The 17,492-nt window shown below is 46.1% G+C and overlaps 1 protein-coding gene across 1 annotated transcript in view; it reads left to right on the forward strand.

Moving 5' to 3' along the window:
• Nucleotides 1-17,492, forward strand: part of POLE (DNA polymerase epsilon, catalytic subunit) — a 59,752-nt gene that overhangs the window by 25,409 nt on the left and 16,851 nt on the right. Inside the window, exons 24-40 of the mRNA XM_055405308.2 lie at nucleotides 1,378-1,535; nucleotides 1,883-2,078; nucleotides 2,704-2,918; nucleotides 5,082-5,184; nucleotides 5,639-5,719; nucleotides 5,816-5,938; nucleotides 11,085-11,297; nucleotides 11,566-11,775; nucleotides 12,014-12,157; nucleotides 13,569-13,709; nucleotides 13,853-14,006; nucleotides 14,084-14,190; nucleotides 14,404-14,580; nucleotides 14,663-14,886; nucleotides 15,009-15,229; nucleotides 15,462-15,666; nucleotides 16,846-17,019. Of these exons, the coding sequence (XP_055261283.2) occupies nucleotides 1,378-1,535; nucleotides 1,883-2,078; nucleotides 2,704-2,918; nucleotides 5,082-5,184; nucleotides 5,639-5,719; nucleotides 5,816-5,938; nucleotides 11,085-11,297; nucleotides 11,566-11,775; nucleotides 12,014-12,157; nucleotides 13,569-13,709; nucleotides 13,853-14,006; nucleotides 14,084-14,190; nucleotides 14,404-14,580; nucleotides 14,663-14,886; nucleotides 15,009-15,229; nucleotides 15,462-15,666; nucleotides 16,846-17,019 (2,846 nt within the window). The remainder of the gene's footprint in view (nucleotides 1-1,377; nucleotides 1,536-1,882; nucleotides 2,079-2,703; nucleotides 2,919-5,081; nucleotides 5,185-5,638; nucleotides 5,720-5,815; nucleotides 5,939-11,084; nucleotides 11,298-11,565; nucleotides 11,776-12,013; nucleotides 12,158-13,568; nucleotides 13,710-13,852; nucleotides 14,007-14,083; nucleotides 14,191-14,403; nucleotides 14,581-14,662; nucleotides 14,887-15,008; nucleotides 15,230-15,461; nucleotides 15,667-16,845; nucleotides 17,020-17,492) is intronic.

A 17,492-nucleotide genomic window follows, 5' to 3' on the forward strand; every position in this document is an offset into this window, starting at 1 on the left:
GCTCAGCTTATTCCACTTTGGCCACTAGGGGCTCCTTCACATTAGCCCCCTGTGTCCTTGAGACACACCCTGTTATGTGGCTTGGATTTGGGTTTTGGGGGAGTGCTTTACTTCCTGGGACTGCAAGACACTCCAGCCTCATCTTGTATTTCCCCTGTCCCACCTTGGAATCAAGGTTCCTTTTATTAGGAAGTGGTGGTAGAAACCAAGATGGGGTGTCTCTGCTGCCCACAGCAGATTGGCTAGGAAGTTGTGTGTGTGTGTGTAATAACCCCACACGTGTGTCTATATTTATTTCTGTTTATCTGCATACATACTTAAATAGATATAACATGAGCATATTGATATATCTGACTCCAGTCTATTCTCCTTTCCTTATTAGTGACTTCTTTGTCCTATCTCTGATTTTCCCAGGGTGTGTATTTATTTGTTCAACCCTAGTATTTGTGTAAAGTAGGTTCAGAACCTTGTGTCTGTGAGCAGTAAGCCCACCAGCTTCAGTAGTGTTCAGTCTTTAATCTTACACCACCCACACTGTATGAGATTTGCCAAAGTTACTTAAGCCAGCCCTCTGGCAGGGTTCTGTTAAGCAATGATAGTACAGTTGAGTTCGTTTGTTCCAGGCTTTCTTGGGGTCACCCTAGATCCTAGTTGAATGTTGTTTAATTTGCTTCTGGTAAAATTCACCCTTTTGTTGTTGTTTTTATTTATTTACTTACTTTTGGGTCTTTGTTGCTGGACATGGGCTTATCATTGCGATGGCTTCTTTTGTTATGGAGCACAAGCTCTTGGGTGCGTGGGCTTCAGTAATTGCAGCACATGGGCTTTGGTTGTGGCACACTGACTTAGTTGCCGCTCAGCATGTGGAATCTTTCTGGACCAGGGATCGAACCTGTGTCTCTGCATTGACAGGCAGATTCTTATCCACTGTACCACCAGGGAAGTCCAAAATTCATGCTTTACAGGGAGCACTTCTATGGGTTTTGACCCAGACATAGAGGTGTGTGTCCACCATCACAGAGCAACATAGAACAGCCTGCCACCCCAAAGGTTCCTGGGTGCTGCCCCTTTGTTGTCAGCCCTTCTCCTTATGCCCTTGTTCCCCCGTGTGTTCTTTTGTGCGATCATTTTGCCTTTTCCAGCGTGTCCTGTGAGCTGAAACATGCTGTGTAACCTTGGTAGACCAAGCAGGAAGCACTTTGGTTCATCCAAGTTGGACATATGTCAGAACTTGATCCCTTTCTCTTGCCAAGTGATGTCCATTGTATGGAAGAGCCCCAGCTTGCTGATCCATCCACCCTTTGGAGGGCAGCTGGTCGTCTCCAGGTTAGGGTGATGATGAGTGAGGCTGACCCCCTCTTCACTCTTGCTTGGCAGGAAGGCTTCACCAATGATCAGTACCAGGAGCTGACTGAGCCTTCTTCACTCACCTACGTCACTCGCTCAGAGAACAGCATCTTTTTTGAGGTTGATGGGCCCTACCTTGCCATGATCCTTCCAGCCTCCAAGGAAGAAGGCAAGAAACTGAAGAAGAGGTAGGAATCCCATAGTCTTTATGCTTGGGAAAGGTCTAACAACTCCTCTAGTAAAAGGACCAGGACCCACAATGGGAACAGACTTCGGTTCTGGTTTCTTGACCTTTTTGATTCAATTTGGAAAGCTTTTCTTGACACCCACAAACGGTTCTCCACCTGTTATATTCTGGTTCTATAAATTGCAGGCCCTAAGTCATTTTCATTTTGGAGATCAGGGTAGAGAGATGTTTGCTGCTTGATGGATGCTAGAAGGGAGGATGAGAAAGGGAAGGAAACAGGCAGAGGGATGTTGAGAAGCAGCTAGCATCCCAGGCTGTCTCCTCTGCTCTCTTTGCCTGTGTTTCTAGGTATGCCGTGTTCAATGAGGATGGTTCCCTGGCTGAGCTCAAGGGCTTTGAGGTCAAACGCCGTGGGGAGCTACAGCTGATTAAAATCTTCCAGTCCTCAGTGTTTGAGGCCTTTCTTAAGGGCAGCACCCTAGAAGAAGTGTATGGCTCTGTTGCCAAGGTGGCTGATTACTGGCTGGACGTACTATACAGCAAGGTAAGGCTCCTCATCTGGCTCTGAGGGTCCTGCAGTCAGAGTCCTGGTAAGCAAGGTGACAGATGAACTCAAGGCTAATTCTGATGAAATCCCCTAACTTCCTTAGTGCCAGGGCTACCCTGAATCCCCCTTAACTTTTGTGTCCAGTGACAGAATTCTGTGAAGGAAACAAATATTAGCATAATGAGCCAGTCGTAAGCTATTCGACGTCAGACAGGCCCCTTGGGCTCCTCATCGTTGAAGAAAGTGGCTGTTTCCTCAGTTGGTCCATCTGCTGTCCAACCTGCCCATGTCTCTCTTCTTTTCTCCCTCTTGGCTCCTCCTTTCCCTGTCTTTCTCTTCCTTTTAGGACAAAAATCAATTCTTTGTCTTTCCTATTATTCTGCATTCTTGGTACTAAAAGCTCAATAAATGTTTCTTGATATTTTCCTGCACAGTTTAATAAAAGTTAAGGTTTTGTGTGTGGTGTGTTGCTGTGCCATGGTATGAGACAGCCCTGTTACACCACTGCCTTCAGCTCATCAGGCTAGATAAACACAGTTTCACATGGAGAAAGTCTTGGATGAGCTCAGGCTGTTACTCCCTTCCTCTATATGATATTTTTGTCCGTTGCCTTTCTCTCCAGGCAGCTAACATGCCTGATTCCGAACTGTTTGAGCTGATCTCTGAGAACCGTTCCATGTCTCGGAAGCTGGAAGATTATGGGGAGCAGAAGTCGACATCCATCAGCACAGCCAAGCGCCTCGCTGAGTTCCTGGGAGATCAGATGGTGAAGGATGCAGGGCTGAGCTGCCGCTACATCATCTCCCGGAAGCCTGAGGGGTCTCCAGTCACAGAGAGGTAAGGGTTTCCAGTGTCAAGGAAGGAATTCCTTAAGGGTCTTGGTTGTTCTCTGAAAACCTGCATCTTCTGTAGAGCCTCTGTCCCTCCATAGAGAGATGAGCTTCCTTAAACAGGGCAGGGCAAGTCAGGACTCAGAGGAGGGAGGAACCAGGCCTTGGACTTCCTACAGAGCAGATGCCTGGAAGGCTGCTGGGGCCCTGGCGGGAACCCTGAGAGGATGTAGTGACCTTGTCCACTTGGAGCCCAGAGAATCTGGGTTCTTGGGTGGCCAGACTGAGAGTACCCTCTCAGGCATAGGGCAGTGGGGATATCTTGGAGGATCTGCTACAATGAGCCGTAACACAAGGTCCAGATCAGGTTTAGGGCAGAGCTCCGGGTCACTCACACACAAGCAGACTGATGCTGCACTTCTCGAGTTGGGATTATTGAACCACAGCTACATGCTACCACACTGACAGCAGCAAGAAAAGCAGAGTGATGCATGAAGGCAGAGTGTACTTCTGTCTATTTAAGTTTACACACAGGGGAAGTACAATAGGAGTACTATAAAGGCATGTAGGGGATTGATAAGCACCAAGATAAGCATTATATTTACTTTTATATTAGGAGGGTCAACAGAGCTACACAGGGGACTTCATCATCTTTATTTTTCATCTATGACATGAAAATGGCATGGCCGGTTTGATAAAACTAGGTGGTGGGTGCACAGGTTTCTGTTCTTTCTAAGTTTCTTTATGATATTTCAAAATAACAACTACTTCTTCCAGTGAGAGAAAGAGGGGTAGTGACAGTTGCTATGTTGCTTTGCTAGTGATGTGAAAACTGGTTTCATTTTCAGGCAAGTAGTTGGGCTCTGTCTGTATTTTACCCAATGAATAACATTTTTAATGTTTAATTATATACATGCACATGAATATATAATTTATGTAAAGACATCTGTAAATAGCTCTGATAACAATGGTCAAACATACACCAGAAGGCCAATGGTGAGGGGTTGTACATGAAATCATGACTTTAATATGAAGTATTAATATTTATTAAGTATGATAAAAATCAGTTACAGGTATAGTTTATACAAAATAACTATATGAACTAAAAACATAGGTTACAAAGTAGGTCATAAGTACTTATTTCCATGTAAACTACAGGAGATGGAGAAGGAAGTGGCAACCCACTCCAGTGTTCTTGCCTGGAGAATCCCAGGGATGGGGGAGCCTGGTGGGCTTCCATCTATGGGGTCACACAGAGTCAGACACGACTGAAGTGACTTAGCAGCAGCAGCAGCAATTATATGGCAATAAAATGAATAACCTGGAAGAAATGGACAAATTCCTAGAAAAGTACACCTTTCTAAAACTGAACCAGGAAGAAATAGAAAATCTGAACAGACCCATCACAAGCATGGAACTAGAGGCTGTAGTCAGAAATCTTCCAGCAAAACTGCCATATGATCCAGCAATCGCACTCCTGGGCATGCACACCGAGGAAACCAGAATTGAAAGAGACACATGTACTCCAATGTTCATTGCAGCACTGTTTATAATAGCCAGGACATAGAAGCAACCTAAATGTCCATCTGCAGACGAATGGATAAGAAAGCTTTGATACATATACCCAATGGAGTATTACTCAGCCATTAAAAAGAATGCATTTGAACCAGTTCTAATGAGGTGGATGAAACTAGAGCCTATTATACAGAGTGAAGTAAGCCAGAGAGAAAAACACCAATATAATATACTAACGCATATATATGGAATTTAGAAAGATGGAAATGATAACCCTGTATATGAGACAGCAAAAGAGACACAGATGTATAGAACAGTTTTTGGGACTCTGTGGGAGAGGGTGAGGGTGGGATGGTTTGGGAGAATGGCATTGAAACATGTATATTATCATATGTGAAACAAATCGCCAGTTCAGGGTCGATGCATGTTACAGGATGCTCGGGGCTGGTATGCGGGGATGACCCAGAGGGAGGATAAGGGGAGGAGGGAGGTGGGGGGGGTTCGGGAGGGGGAACTCATGTATACCCGGGGTGGATTCATGTCAATGTATGACAAAACCAACCAATATAATATTGTAAAATAATTAATCTCCAATAAAAAAAAAAAACTACAGGAGATTTTCACATTTGTGAGTTTTTTATTTCTTCTCGACCAGGGCCATTCCACTGGCCATTTTCCAGGCAGAGCCCACAGTGAGGAAGCACTTTCTCCGGAAGTGGCTGAAGAGTTCTTCCCTTCAGGACTTTGATATTCGGACAGTGAGTGCTGATTTTTTTTCCTACTCTAAGAAATTGAGGAAAACTAGATAGGGCAGAGAATCCCAGACTTGGGTCATGTTTTTGTCTGGGGACTTCACTCTTGATTTCCTCTTTTCTACTGTGGAATGAATGAAGAAATAGTTACACTTTAGGGAAAACCTGGAAAAGCCGGATGCTGGGGAGGCCTTTTTAACTGTTCTCTGGGATGGACTAAGGCTTGGGGTCTGGCACAGGGTTCTACTGATGGCTCCTTTACTTGCTGTGATCCTGGGGGATCATTTATACTCTCCACTTCCATTTCCTCCTCTGTGAAATGGGGCCTTTCAGCATAGAATTTCTAAGAGGATTAAATAAGACACATGAAGCATTCGTTCGGCACAGTGGTTGGCATGGTGTGTTGCTGCTCTGCTGCTTTTCTCTCATGCACCCGGTTGCTGGTTTCCTGCGTGCTTAGATTCTGGACTGGGACTACTATATCGAGCGGCTGGGGAGCGCCATACAGAAGATCATCACGATCCCTGCGGCCCTGCAGCAGGTGAGGCTGAGACCAGCAGAAACAGAGCCCAGTGTGAAACCTGGACCTGACTGAACTAACAGAGTCAGACAAGTGATCAGTATCGCCTTCATGTAGGTGAAGAACCCAGTACCACGTGTCAAACACCCTGACTGGCTGCACAAAAAACTGCTAGAGAAGAATGATGTCTACAAGCAGAAGAAGATCAGTGAGCTCTTTGTCCTTGAGGGCAAGAGACAGGTAATGGGGCCTGGCCTCGGACAACAGAGACTGTGGCAGTCGGGGCTGGGCTGGGTCCTGTGGGCACACAGGCACCAGTCTCCATACTGCTGCCCATTATTTTGGATGCTTCCATTCAAGCATCTGGAATGTTTTTTTCTTTCTAAAAGTACGTATCTTGATACTTAACCCTTTAGTTCTTCTCTGTGTTCTTCTGTGATAGGAAGCTTTGTAATGCATCACTTTAGGATGAAAAACTATCTAAATATATGATGTACTAAATAATTAGACTCAGTAACTTGGAATGCATCACTGCACCTTGAGACTTCAGTTTTCTAAACTATAAAAAAAGCTGTTAGAAATGCCAAAAAATACTAAAGACCAGTGTAATGAAAAGCATAGCTAAAATCAGAAGAGCAAGAAGAAAATTCTCAGGTGCTGAAAATGGAAACTGAACTTTAAACCAGAGCAGTATACAAAAGTATACAAACTTACCTGCTAAACACCAGATCCTCAGATTGAATTTTAAAATCTAACCACCTTATTTATGAGTTATATCTAAAAGAGCTCCAAAAAATTAGAATGATTCAAAAACATATATATCAAGTAAATATTAACCAAAACAAAACTGATGTAGCTATATTAATGCAAGACCAAAAAAAAATTATTAGTAATGATAACGATGGTATTAAATACTACTAAAAAACTATTAGAAAAAAATTGACATCTAATCAGTTTAGGATTTTAACACATCTCTCAATTGATAGATAAAGCAGACCAAAAACTAGTAAAAATATGTAAGGTTAGAATGACAGAATTACTAACTAGATTTAGTTAACAAATAGAGCTTTGCCCTCAGTACTTAAAGAATACACATTGTTTTTAAGAACACCTAAAATAAGACTGAATGCTACAAAGCAAATTGTAACAGATTCCAAATAATTTATATATATGCATAGCATGTTGTTTGGAAACTATAAAGAAATATATTTATAAATAACTCATGGATCAAGTCACTGTGGAAATTAGAAATACTGAATGAAAATACTATTAAAATTTGTAGTTTGCAACTAAAGAAGACTATAAATAGCACATAATCTATTTAAATATATAGAAAAGAAAAACCAATAGAAAATTAAGTAACTTCCAACTGAAAAATTCAGAAACAAAAGAAACCAAGAAAGTAGAAAGAAGTTATGAAGGCAAGAGCAGCAATGAATGAAACAATAAAGCCAAAACCTTTATCTTTGAAAAGACCTATGTAATAGATAAATCTTTGTCAAGATAGATATTTCAGGTTTTGTGTTAATGAAAACAGATTATCAGTGCAGCTATTATGAAGTCTAAAAAAAATATAGACCAAATTATCTTTCCTAAACAATTGGAAAACTTAGATGGAATGAACAGTATCCTAGAAGAATTATTCAAATTAGCCTAAGAAACAATAGAAAAACTGAATAGAACTTCAAGCATTAAAAAGAAACAAATACTGGGCCCAAATGGTTTCTCAGAGGGATTTTATCAAACTTAAAAAAATTTTTTGGTAGTGCTGGGTCTTCGTTGCTATGTGTGGACTTTCTCTAGTTGTGGCAAGTGGCGGGGGCTACTCTTCATTGTGGTGTGCAGGCTTCTCATTGCGGTGGCTTCTCTGGTTGCAGAGCATGGCCTCTAGGTACATGGGCTCAGTATTTGGGGCTCCTGGGACCTAGAGTACCACTAGTTGTACAGGAATCTAACTGCTCCATAGCATGTGGGATCCTCCCAGACCAGGGATCAAACCTGTGTCCTCTGCTTTGACAAGCAGATTCTTCACCACTGAGCCACCAGGGAAGCCCCCTACCAAACTTTTTTAAACAAATGATTCCAGAGAATAAAAAAAAGAGGGTCCTTAGCTCATTTGCTAATCTTTTTAACTTTTGTTACCCTGGTAACAAACTAGCAAGCCAGGAAAAGGAAGGCCATTGGCGGACAGAACTATAGGTACAAAAATAGTAACAAACTAAATTTTGCGCTGTATAAATACAGTAACATTGTGTCCAAATATAATTTATGCAAGGAATGGCAGGTGTTAACTTCAGAAATCTGCTAATTTAGTTCATTTTAGGAAAAATCAATTCATCATGAAGAGAAGACTTATGGTGTCATTTTCAATAGAGTCAAGAAAGAACATTTGATAAACTTTAATGTCTATTCATGATAAAACTTGGAACAGTCAAAATCAGAAAAGATGATATATTTCTCTGATAAAGTCCATCTGTTGAAACTCAATAGCACACATCATCTTTAATGGCACAACATTAGAATTTGAAGTGAGGAAGAGGAAATGGATGCCTCTTACGACCACTTCTATTCAAAATTGTTTGGAAGTCCTGGCTGGCATAATTCAAAGGAAATAGAAATTAAATTTTAAGGATAGAAAGATATAAAACATCATTTGTAGGTAAATATAACTGTTAATACAGAAAATGTAAGGAACCCAAAAATTATTTTAACTAAGACATTTCAACAAGGTCATTAGATACAAAGCTCGTATATAGCTTTCTTTTATATTAGAGACAATTAAGAATTTTTTTAAAACTGATTAATTTTTTTTTATTTTGGCTGCATGGCATGCAGGATCTTTGTTTCCCAACCAGATATTGAACCTGCACCCCCTACAAAGGAAGCACAGAGTTTTAACCACTGGACCACTAGAGAATTCCTTAGAAAGTATTGTTTGAAAGGTACTATTTATAATGATGGCAAATAATATACCAAGGAATAAATCATAGTAACAAAATGTGTGTAAAACTTTTATGGAAAAAAATTATACAACTTTATTGAAGAGTAGAGAAATTCACCTCAATAAATAAGGAGATATACCATGTTCATGTATGAAAAGATTCAATATTAGAATCCTTGGGGTGATTTGCTCCAAGGTAATCTGTAAAATTCAGTATAATTTCAGTTAAAATATCTGCAAAAAGTTTTTTGATGGAACTTGACAATCCTAAAATTCATATGAAGAACAAGGATAAGAAAAATGAAAACCGTTTTGAAGATTAAAAAGGGGAAGTTTGTCTTAGTGTGTAACGAAACTCACTCTTATTAAGGCAAGACCATGTAACAGCAGAACTAATAATAGAGACCCTAGAAACTGATCCCAGTGCACCCAGGAGCTTGGTCTATCACAGAGGTAGTGTTATACACCATTGAGAATAGAGCGCTTATTCAATAAATGATTCTGGAGGAAATGTTTTTTCATATTTTAAGAAGAAAGTAGCTATCTCACACTGAGTGTAAAACAAATTCCAAATAAAGATATAAGTTGAAAAAAGAGAACTCTTTGGGGAAAAAGCACAGGAGGCTATCTTTATGATGCTGGGGTAGAAAGAGCTTCTTAAGTCATATCTAAAAAACACACATTGCAAAAGGAAAGACCAATAAATTCAATTAATTAAAATGTAAATTTTCTGTAGTCTGAAACAAGAAAGGCAAAATGTTGGTATTTATTGAATTTGCGTTATAAGAACATGGGTGTTCATTACTATACTTTTGTTACTTTTGTAATTAAAAAACAAGACTTTTTTCCTAGCACAGAAGTCACCATAAAACAAAGAGAAAAATCACAGTTCAAAGGAGATATTTGAAATGTGCAAAGTTAGAAATGGTCCATAAACATGTATGTTATTTTTCTATTTACTGTGTAGCAAGTGATCCCAGAACCTGGCAGCTTAAATATCATGGGTTTATTATTATCTTGCACTTTTTGAGCCCTGTGGGTCTGGAATCTGGGCACAGCTTATCCAGGTCCCCTGGCCCAGGGTCTCCCGCAGACTGCAGTCAGGTGTCAGCCAAGGCTGTGCTCCCATATGAAGGCCTCCCCAGCAGGTGAGGAGGGATGTGCTCCTAGGCTCACTCTGGTCGAGCCATCCTTGTTCCTGGCTCCATGGGCCTCTCCACAGGATAGCTCACAGCCTGGCAGCTGACTCCAGAACAGGCCCTGGATACCAGGCAGAGAGGGTGCCTGCAGTGCAGAGGTCACTGTATTTTATAATCTAGTCTCAGAATGGCATCCTGTCACTTTTGTTGTAATCTCTTCATTAGAGGCAGGTCAGTCACTGGGTCCAGCCCATACTCAGGAGAGAGTTATACAGGGCATGATCACCTGGAGTTGGGGTCATTGGGATCATTTTAGAAGACAGTCTACCCCAAGGTCAACCACACTGTCGATTAGGTAAATGAAAAATCAAATATTTAGATACCACATCACAGCAAAAAAAAAATGAATGTGGTGACATCAAGTGTTAACACGTGGGGAAATAGGAGCTTGTCTGTATTTCTGGTGGGAGTGTGAGCACAAGGTCTTCAGGCAGCATGTGAAAGGATGGTTGTTGAACCCAGTTACTGGTTCTGAAAGAGTGGAAATGAACCATTCTTCATTTTAGAATCTCATGGATAGGTCAGCTGGTTTACATGCATAATAGAGTATTCTACAGTTAGAATGAATGGACAGTGTCCACATGTATCAATAGGGATCAATCTCAAAAATGTATCATTGAGTAAAGAAAGGAAGTCACAGTATGTGTACCGTGTGCCTCTATTCATATAAAACTACAGCTTAAAGGAACAGTTTATGGGTTTATAGATTTGGAGTAAAAGTACAAAATGTGCGGGGAGTGATAGACACTTGGGGGCTGGGCTTGAGAAAGAGGGGTCCTTTACCTGTGTTTTACAATATTTCTTATAAAAAGGAGAGGGTCCTGGAGCAAACACAGAAAAATATAACATTCACTTCGTAATGGTGGTACCCGAGTGACCTTTTCTTTCTGATCTTTTCACTGTTAAAAGTTTAAAAATAGATTAGTTAGGGACTTCCCTGGTGGTCCAGTGGCTAAGACTCTGCTCCCAATTCAGGGGGCCCGGATTCCATCTCCAGTCAGGAAATTAGATCCCGTGTGCCACAACTAAAGTTTGCATGCTGCAACTAAAAAGATCCCACATGCCACAGCTAAGACCTGGCATAGCCAAATAAATGGATTTTTAAAAATACTAAAAGAATAGGTTAGTCTGTAAATTAATATGTTCAAGTATTTTACCTTATTTAGGAGTTCACTTATGGTGGATTTCTAGAAGGGAGATTTATCAAGAGAGAGGGCTATTTTAAGGCTCCTTTGGATCTTTGCAGGTGGGCATGGCCCAAGCTTCAGAAGGTACCCAAAGCCTTGGCTCCCCCGACATGGAGGACTTTGGCCTCACAAAGCCACTTCACTCGGCAGTGCCCGTTGCTACCAAGAGAAAGCGTATCCACTGTGAGAGGCAAGAGGGGTCGCAGGACCTGGAGCTGACGATGCCCTGGCAGGAGGTTTTGGGGCAGCCTCCGGCACTCGGAACCACCCAGGCAAGAATTCTCAGGGAGTCTGGAGTGGCTGGTGGGAGAGGGGGGTAGGGATGCTGGTCATGCCTGACCTGTGACAAGCCTTCTCCCTGTGGGGTCTGCCGAGTAGTGTGGGGGCCTCAAAATGGGGCTTGACCCCTGAGGAAGTTGGTTATGATGTGCCCAGATCTTACAGAGCTTGGGAGCTGCGAGGTTTAGTTGCTGTGGAAGGATGTTTCTGTTTTACTGCATGTTCAGCTCTTTTCCGTCTCCTCCTCTTGACCTGTCCCAGGAAGAGTGGCTGGTCTGGCTCCAGTTCCACAAGAAGAAGTGGCGGCTGCAGGCTCAACAGCGCCTTGCTCACAAGAAGAGGCGGCGTCTGGAGGGGGCAGAGGGTGCACCGAGGCCTGGGGCCATCCGAGAGGGGCCCTCCACAGGACTGGGGGGCTTCTTTCGAAGAACGGCTCGCAGCATTCTGGACCTTCCATGGCAGATTGTGCAGGTGCAGACAGCGATCAGAGGGAGGGCAGGAGCATGGCTGATGGGAAGGGGTATTTGACCAGCTCACTATCCTGGGAACCTGGTCTGGAATAGGGCAGAAGGGGCAGGGCTTTACCTGTGTGCCTCTGTAAAGGAGCTGGTGTTGGAGGCCACCTGGGAGATGGCCTGTGCGCAGGTATCGAGTGCTTTTTGTGACAGGGTGAGACACGGAGCGCTATACGACTGTGTTTCCTTTTCAGATCAGTGAGACCAGCCAGGCTGGCTTGTTCAGGGTATGGGCTGTCATCGGCAGTGACCTGTACTGCATCAAGCTGAACATTCCCCGGGTGTTCTACGTGAACCAGCGGGTGGCCAAAGCGGAGGAGGGCCCTTCCTATCGGAAGGTACGGGGGGCAGCTCTTGTTTCTGGTCACTGAGGTCATCTGCCTACTCAGCTTCTGAGGTTGCCTCCAGTATGGCAGAGGCCACATACAGATTCAGGCTTTGCAGATACAAAGACCATGTGAGCTTTGTGACCTTGAGCAAGGTGTTCTGGTGCCTCCATCTCTCCTGAGAACCTTCTTGGGATGCTGCAAAAATTAATTGAAATGATGCTGTGAAGCCCTGAGTGAATGCCCAGTGAGGGAGCTGTGGGTATCATTGTCCTGGTGGACTGTTTCTTGCATCTGTTGTCCATGTAGCAGGAAAAGGACTAGGTTGGCGTTTGTCAGAGGCTGCAGGCTCTGTCTCCATAGGTTCTTCTGATGTGAACAGCTTTATTGGGGTATAATTCATATGCCATACAGCTCAAAGTATACGACTCAGCGGCTTTTAGTGTATTCACAGAGTTATGCAGCCATCTCCCCTGTCAATCTTAGAACGTTTTCATCACCCCACAAAGAAACCCCAGCCCCTTAGCAGCCTATCCCCTCTCCCAGCCCTCAGTAAGCACTGGTCCACATTCTGCCTCTAGGTTAGCCTGTCGTGGACATTTCACATATGTGGAATCCTACAGCAGGTGGTCCTCCTCTCAGCTGGGGTGTCCTCAGATGCTCCTGCCCTGTGTCTACATCCGAGCTCCCAGTTAGCTCTGCCCAGGGATCATTTACTGAGCAAATGAGGACAGTTCTTGGCTGGTACTAAAATTCGATGAACAGGGTGACATCTAATTGAGGACATGAGACTAGAGTATTTGTAACTGGCAGCTAGACAGAGGATGCTTCTGGAAAAGGTGAAATCCAGTTCCGACCAAAAGATTCAACAAAATGTGGATCCTGGAAGAGGACAGGGAAGGAATGGGCAACAGAGAACAGGTGATCTAGGATTCTGTAGCTTTCTTAGATGTGTGTGATGTAAGTGAGTAGGAGAACATCCTTCCTTTAAGGGTGTTTTCCCCTTGGGGCACCCCTCTCCTGCTGCCTCCTCACCGAGGTACCCACACTCTGGCTGGGCAGAGGTTCCATTCCTAGTCTTCTGTCCAGGAAAGCATAGCTCCTCTCTGGGTTTTTGCTTCCTGCAACCTTAGGTTACACCTAGGAGAGAACAGAGGAAAATGTAGCAGGAGCACCTGCCTCTCACAGTCTGGGAACTTGTCTAGTTTTTAGAAGCCTCAGGCGGCTTCTTGAAGCCAGGCCTAGACCTTTTAATTTTACTGATGGGGAGAAATGGGCTATAGGACTTTACTCTATAGTTGTGTGCAGACATTCTAGGACTGTTTAAACAATGCATGTATGTGTGTAAGCGTGTGTGCATTGTAGCAGACATTACCACTTAGCTCAGTTGCGGGGTGAGGTCACGGTCACATGGTGTCACCAGGTGAATCGAGTCCTTCCTCGCTCCAACGTGGTCTACAACCTCTACGAATACTCGGTGCCAGAGGACATGTACCAAGAACATATCAACGAGATCAACACTGAGCTGGCGGCGCCAGACATCGAGGGCGTGTATGAGACTCAGGTGATTATTTTCCCAGCCGAACCGTGCAAGGATCCACCTAAATGGAATAGAGGGAGACAAACCCAATCAAGGCATGGATAAGCCGGCAGCACTTTGCCTTCCCCCATCGGCCCTCACAACAGCCCCATCTGCCCCTCTTCCAGGTTCCGTTAGTGTTTCGGGCCCTGGTGCAGCTGGGCTGCGTGTGTGTGGTCAATAAACAGCTGGTGAGGCACCTTTCAGGCTGGGAAGCAGAAACCTTCACTCTTGAGCACCTGGAGATGCGCTCCCTGGCCCAGTTCAACTACCTGGAACCAGGTATGGCGTGTACCGGCCGCCCTTGCTTGACCCTACTTCCTGCACATCTCAGGGTGACGGGCCATGTCTTCCTGCAGGGAGCATCCGCCACATCTACCTGTACCATCACGCACAGGGCCACAAGGCTCTCTTTGGCATCTTCGTGCCCTCACAGCGCAAGGCGGCTGTGTTTGTGCTGGATACCGTGAGTTCTGGGCCAGACCGTGGGATAGCCTCGCTGGGGGAGGCACACAGCCCCGGGCAGGAAGCTCCCGCTCCCCCTTCCCTCCCCCCACTGCCTTGTTCTTGAGACAGTAAGAAGTGGATCTGCAGAGGTAGCCCTGCCACCTATGTCTATTCGCAGGGCTGCCCCTCCTTCCCCGCGGGAAGACAGCTGACCCGGCCCTTGTTTGTCTAGGTGCGAAGCAACCAGATGCCCAGCCTCAATGCCCTGTACTCGGCTGAGCACAGCCTCCTGCTGGAGAAAGTGGGCCCTGAGCTCTTGCCCCCACAAAAACACGCTTTTGAAGTTCGTGCTGAAACAGACTTGAAGGTCGTCTGCAGAGCCATCCAGCGCTTCTTGTTGACCTACAAAGTGAGTGCCATCGGGATACCGTGCTGTGAGAGCCCCCTCACCAGGGCCTGGTCCACCTCACTGCTTCCTTCCCTGAACCCAGGAGGAGCGCCGTGGGCCGACTCTCATTGCTGTTCAGTCCAACTGGGAGCTGAAGAGGCTGGCTGGCGAGATCCCTGTCCTGGAGGAATTCCCTCTGGTGCCTGTCCGTGTGGCTGACAAGATTAACTACGGGGTCCTGGACTGGCAGCGCCACGGAGCCCGGCGCATGATCCGCCACTACCTCAACCTGGACACGTGTCTGTCACAGGCCTTCGAGATGAGCAGGTGGGCCGAGGGTAGGGCTGCTTCTGGCCATCTTGGTTGTCACTGACCTCACTGGTCTCTGGGGGCAAGAAGGCATTCCCCAGTCATTTCCAACTCCTGGGGTTGACGCCGTGCCCCTGCAGGTACTTCCACGTCCCCGTTGGGAATCTGCCTGAGGACATCTCTACCTTTGGCTCCGACCTCTTCTTTGCCCGCCACCTCCAGCGCCACAACCACCTGCTCTGGCTGTCTCCTACGTCGCGCCCTGACCTGGGTGGGAAGGAGGCTGACGACAACAGGCTCGTCATGGAGTTTGATGACCAAGCCCCTGTGGAGATCAACAGTTCCGGCTGTTACTCCACAGGTGGGTGGGCAAGGCACACCAGGGACTGCCGTTCCTGCTATTTGTTGCCATTCTGGGCTGGTGGGAGCACTCAGGTGTATTGGGCTGGGAGCGGAGCCTGCAGGCGGCCTCTGGGTGTGGGCTGTGCAGTCAGCTGCCCCAAGCAGCAGTGATTTTTCTGAGATGGTGCTTGCTGGGATCGGGCTCCACACCCAGGAGAGGTCAGTGCACAAGCGGTGATGTCTGTGTGTAGTGTGCGTGGAACTGGATATTCAGAACCTGGCCGTCAACACCATCCTGCAGTCTCACCACGTCAATGATATGGAGGGGGCCGACAGCATTGGCATCAGCTTCGATGTGATCCAGCAGGCCTCCCTGGAGGACATGATCACAGGCAATCAGGCTGCCAGCGCCCCTGCCAGCTACGACGAGACGGCCCTCTGCTCCAACACCTTCAGGTACCCAGGGGCTTGCCACCCTGAGAACATCACTTGGCCTTTGGTTCTTGTACCCTCAGCTCTCCAAAGGCAGAACAACAGTTTGCCTCTGGAAGGAGCAGTAGAAATCCTTTTATCCTCTGTCCTTGTTTTGGAACTGAGAGCTAAGTCAGTGTCAATGGGGCTTCCCTCTGCCCGGTCAGAAACCACCATGGAGCCAGGTTCCTTTCTTCGCTCACGGGTGGCACTCACAAGTGCCGCCCTCCAGGTACCAGTGACAGTTCCAGGTGCTGCCTCCTGGCCCGCTTCCTATGGCCGGAGGTGTGCCTGCAAGAAGTCGCCAATTTACTTGGGGTGTAGGTGTTCATCGAGCGTCTGCTGTGGGGTGCACAGCGGGACATGAACATGGGTAAAGCCACACAGAAAGTGGTGCGAGTTGCAAGTCATGGGTATCGGGAGAGAACGGCAGTGGTGGCACGAGCAGGGACCACGTGCTTTCATAGCCCCACTAGGCAAGATGGCTGCCGCCCATTGTAGAAATGAGGAAACTGAGGCCCAGGCTTGTGGTCATAGTGCAGCTGAGGGGAAAGGTTGGTGTTCAAGAGCAAGTTTTGTGGGTCCAGAACTGTTTTCTACAACTGCCACCCTGTTGCCTTCTCACAGAAAGAGGACAGAACTGGAGGGAGGGGGCTTCAGGCCAGGTGACTTGTGGAAAGAAAGCCTCAGCAGCCAAAATGCACGTGGTGTGGTCAGGGCCAAGGGCTGTTTGGGCAGAGAAGCAGCTAGTATAGTCCCGAAAGGTGGTGCAGTCAGGCTACAGGTGACAGAACCATCACACTGGCTTTGTGATGCTGTTTGCAGAGTCATCTGGGGCGATTTAATCAGGGGCAGTTGTGATGAAGCAGTCCGTTAGGACCCTGACTGGCACAAGGGAGAGGGGGCCCTTGAGGTCTCTGCTGTGTCTCTTCCTGGTTCTCGCAGCAGGGAGGTACCTCCTTGAAGTTACCCGTGTCTTCTCAGCTCTATCCTGGCTCTGTTGGAAAAACCAGAAAGGTAGTGTTGAGTGGGGGGTGCAGATGAGTTACAGAGGGGTGACGAGTGGAGCCTGGACAGTGAGAAGAGAGGGCGCAGAGGTGACAGCAGAACGGTGAGGAGCTGGTACCAGCGACAGTGGGGGCACCCTCTGAACCCCTCCTGCAGGATCCTGAAGAGCATGGTGGTGGGCTGGGTGAAGGAGATCACGCAGTACCGCAACATATACGCCGACAACCAGGTGATGCACTTCTACCGCTGGCTCCGGTCGCCATCCTCACTGCTGCACGACCCCGCCCTGCACCGCACGCTGCACAGCATGATGAAGAAGCTCTTCCTTCAGTGAGTGCCACCAGTGGCTTTCTCCACGCTTGCTGATCCCTTGGTCCCAAAACCAGAAAGATGGCCAGTCAGCACCTCTGGATCAAGAGTCCACGTCTAGGCTAGTGGTCCATAGCGATCAGATGGGGCCCGGGAAGAGCTTAGCTGCCGTCACAGCTTCCAGAGACATGCTATATGGTGAGGAGTCTCTGCTGCCTTTTTATAAGTCGCACACTGTGCTTATCATTCTGCACCTCGCTTGCCTTCGTTAACAGTAGGTCTTGGAGAGCTATGTGTGGATGTGCCACACTAATGGATGTTTCAGCTGCTTCCGTGACATTTGTTGTCACAGTAACCAACCAAGAATGGTCTTGTTCATGCAAACATGTCTAGAATAATCTCCAGGAAGTAACACTGCTGCAGGTCTGACGGATATTTTCAGATAAATTGAGAGAGGTAAATGCTAATTTGAATCAATATTGTCAGCTCCCTGT

This window comes from Moschus berezovskii, chromosome 19 (assembly GCF_049115385.1).
Source record: "Moschus berezovskii isolate FMDL1 chromosome 19, NW_MosBer_1.0, whole genome shotgun sequence".
NCBI lineage: Eukaryota > Metazoa > Chordata > Mammalia > Artiodactyla > Moschidae > Moschus > Moschus berezovskii.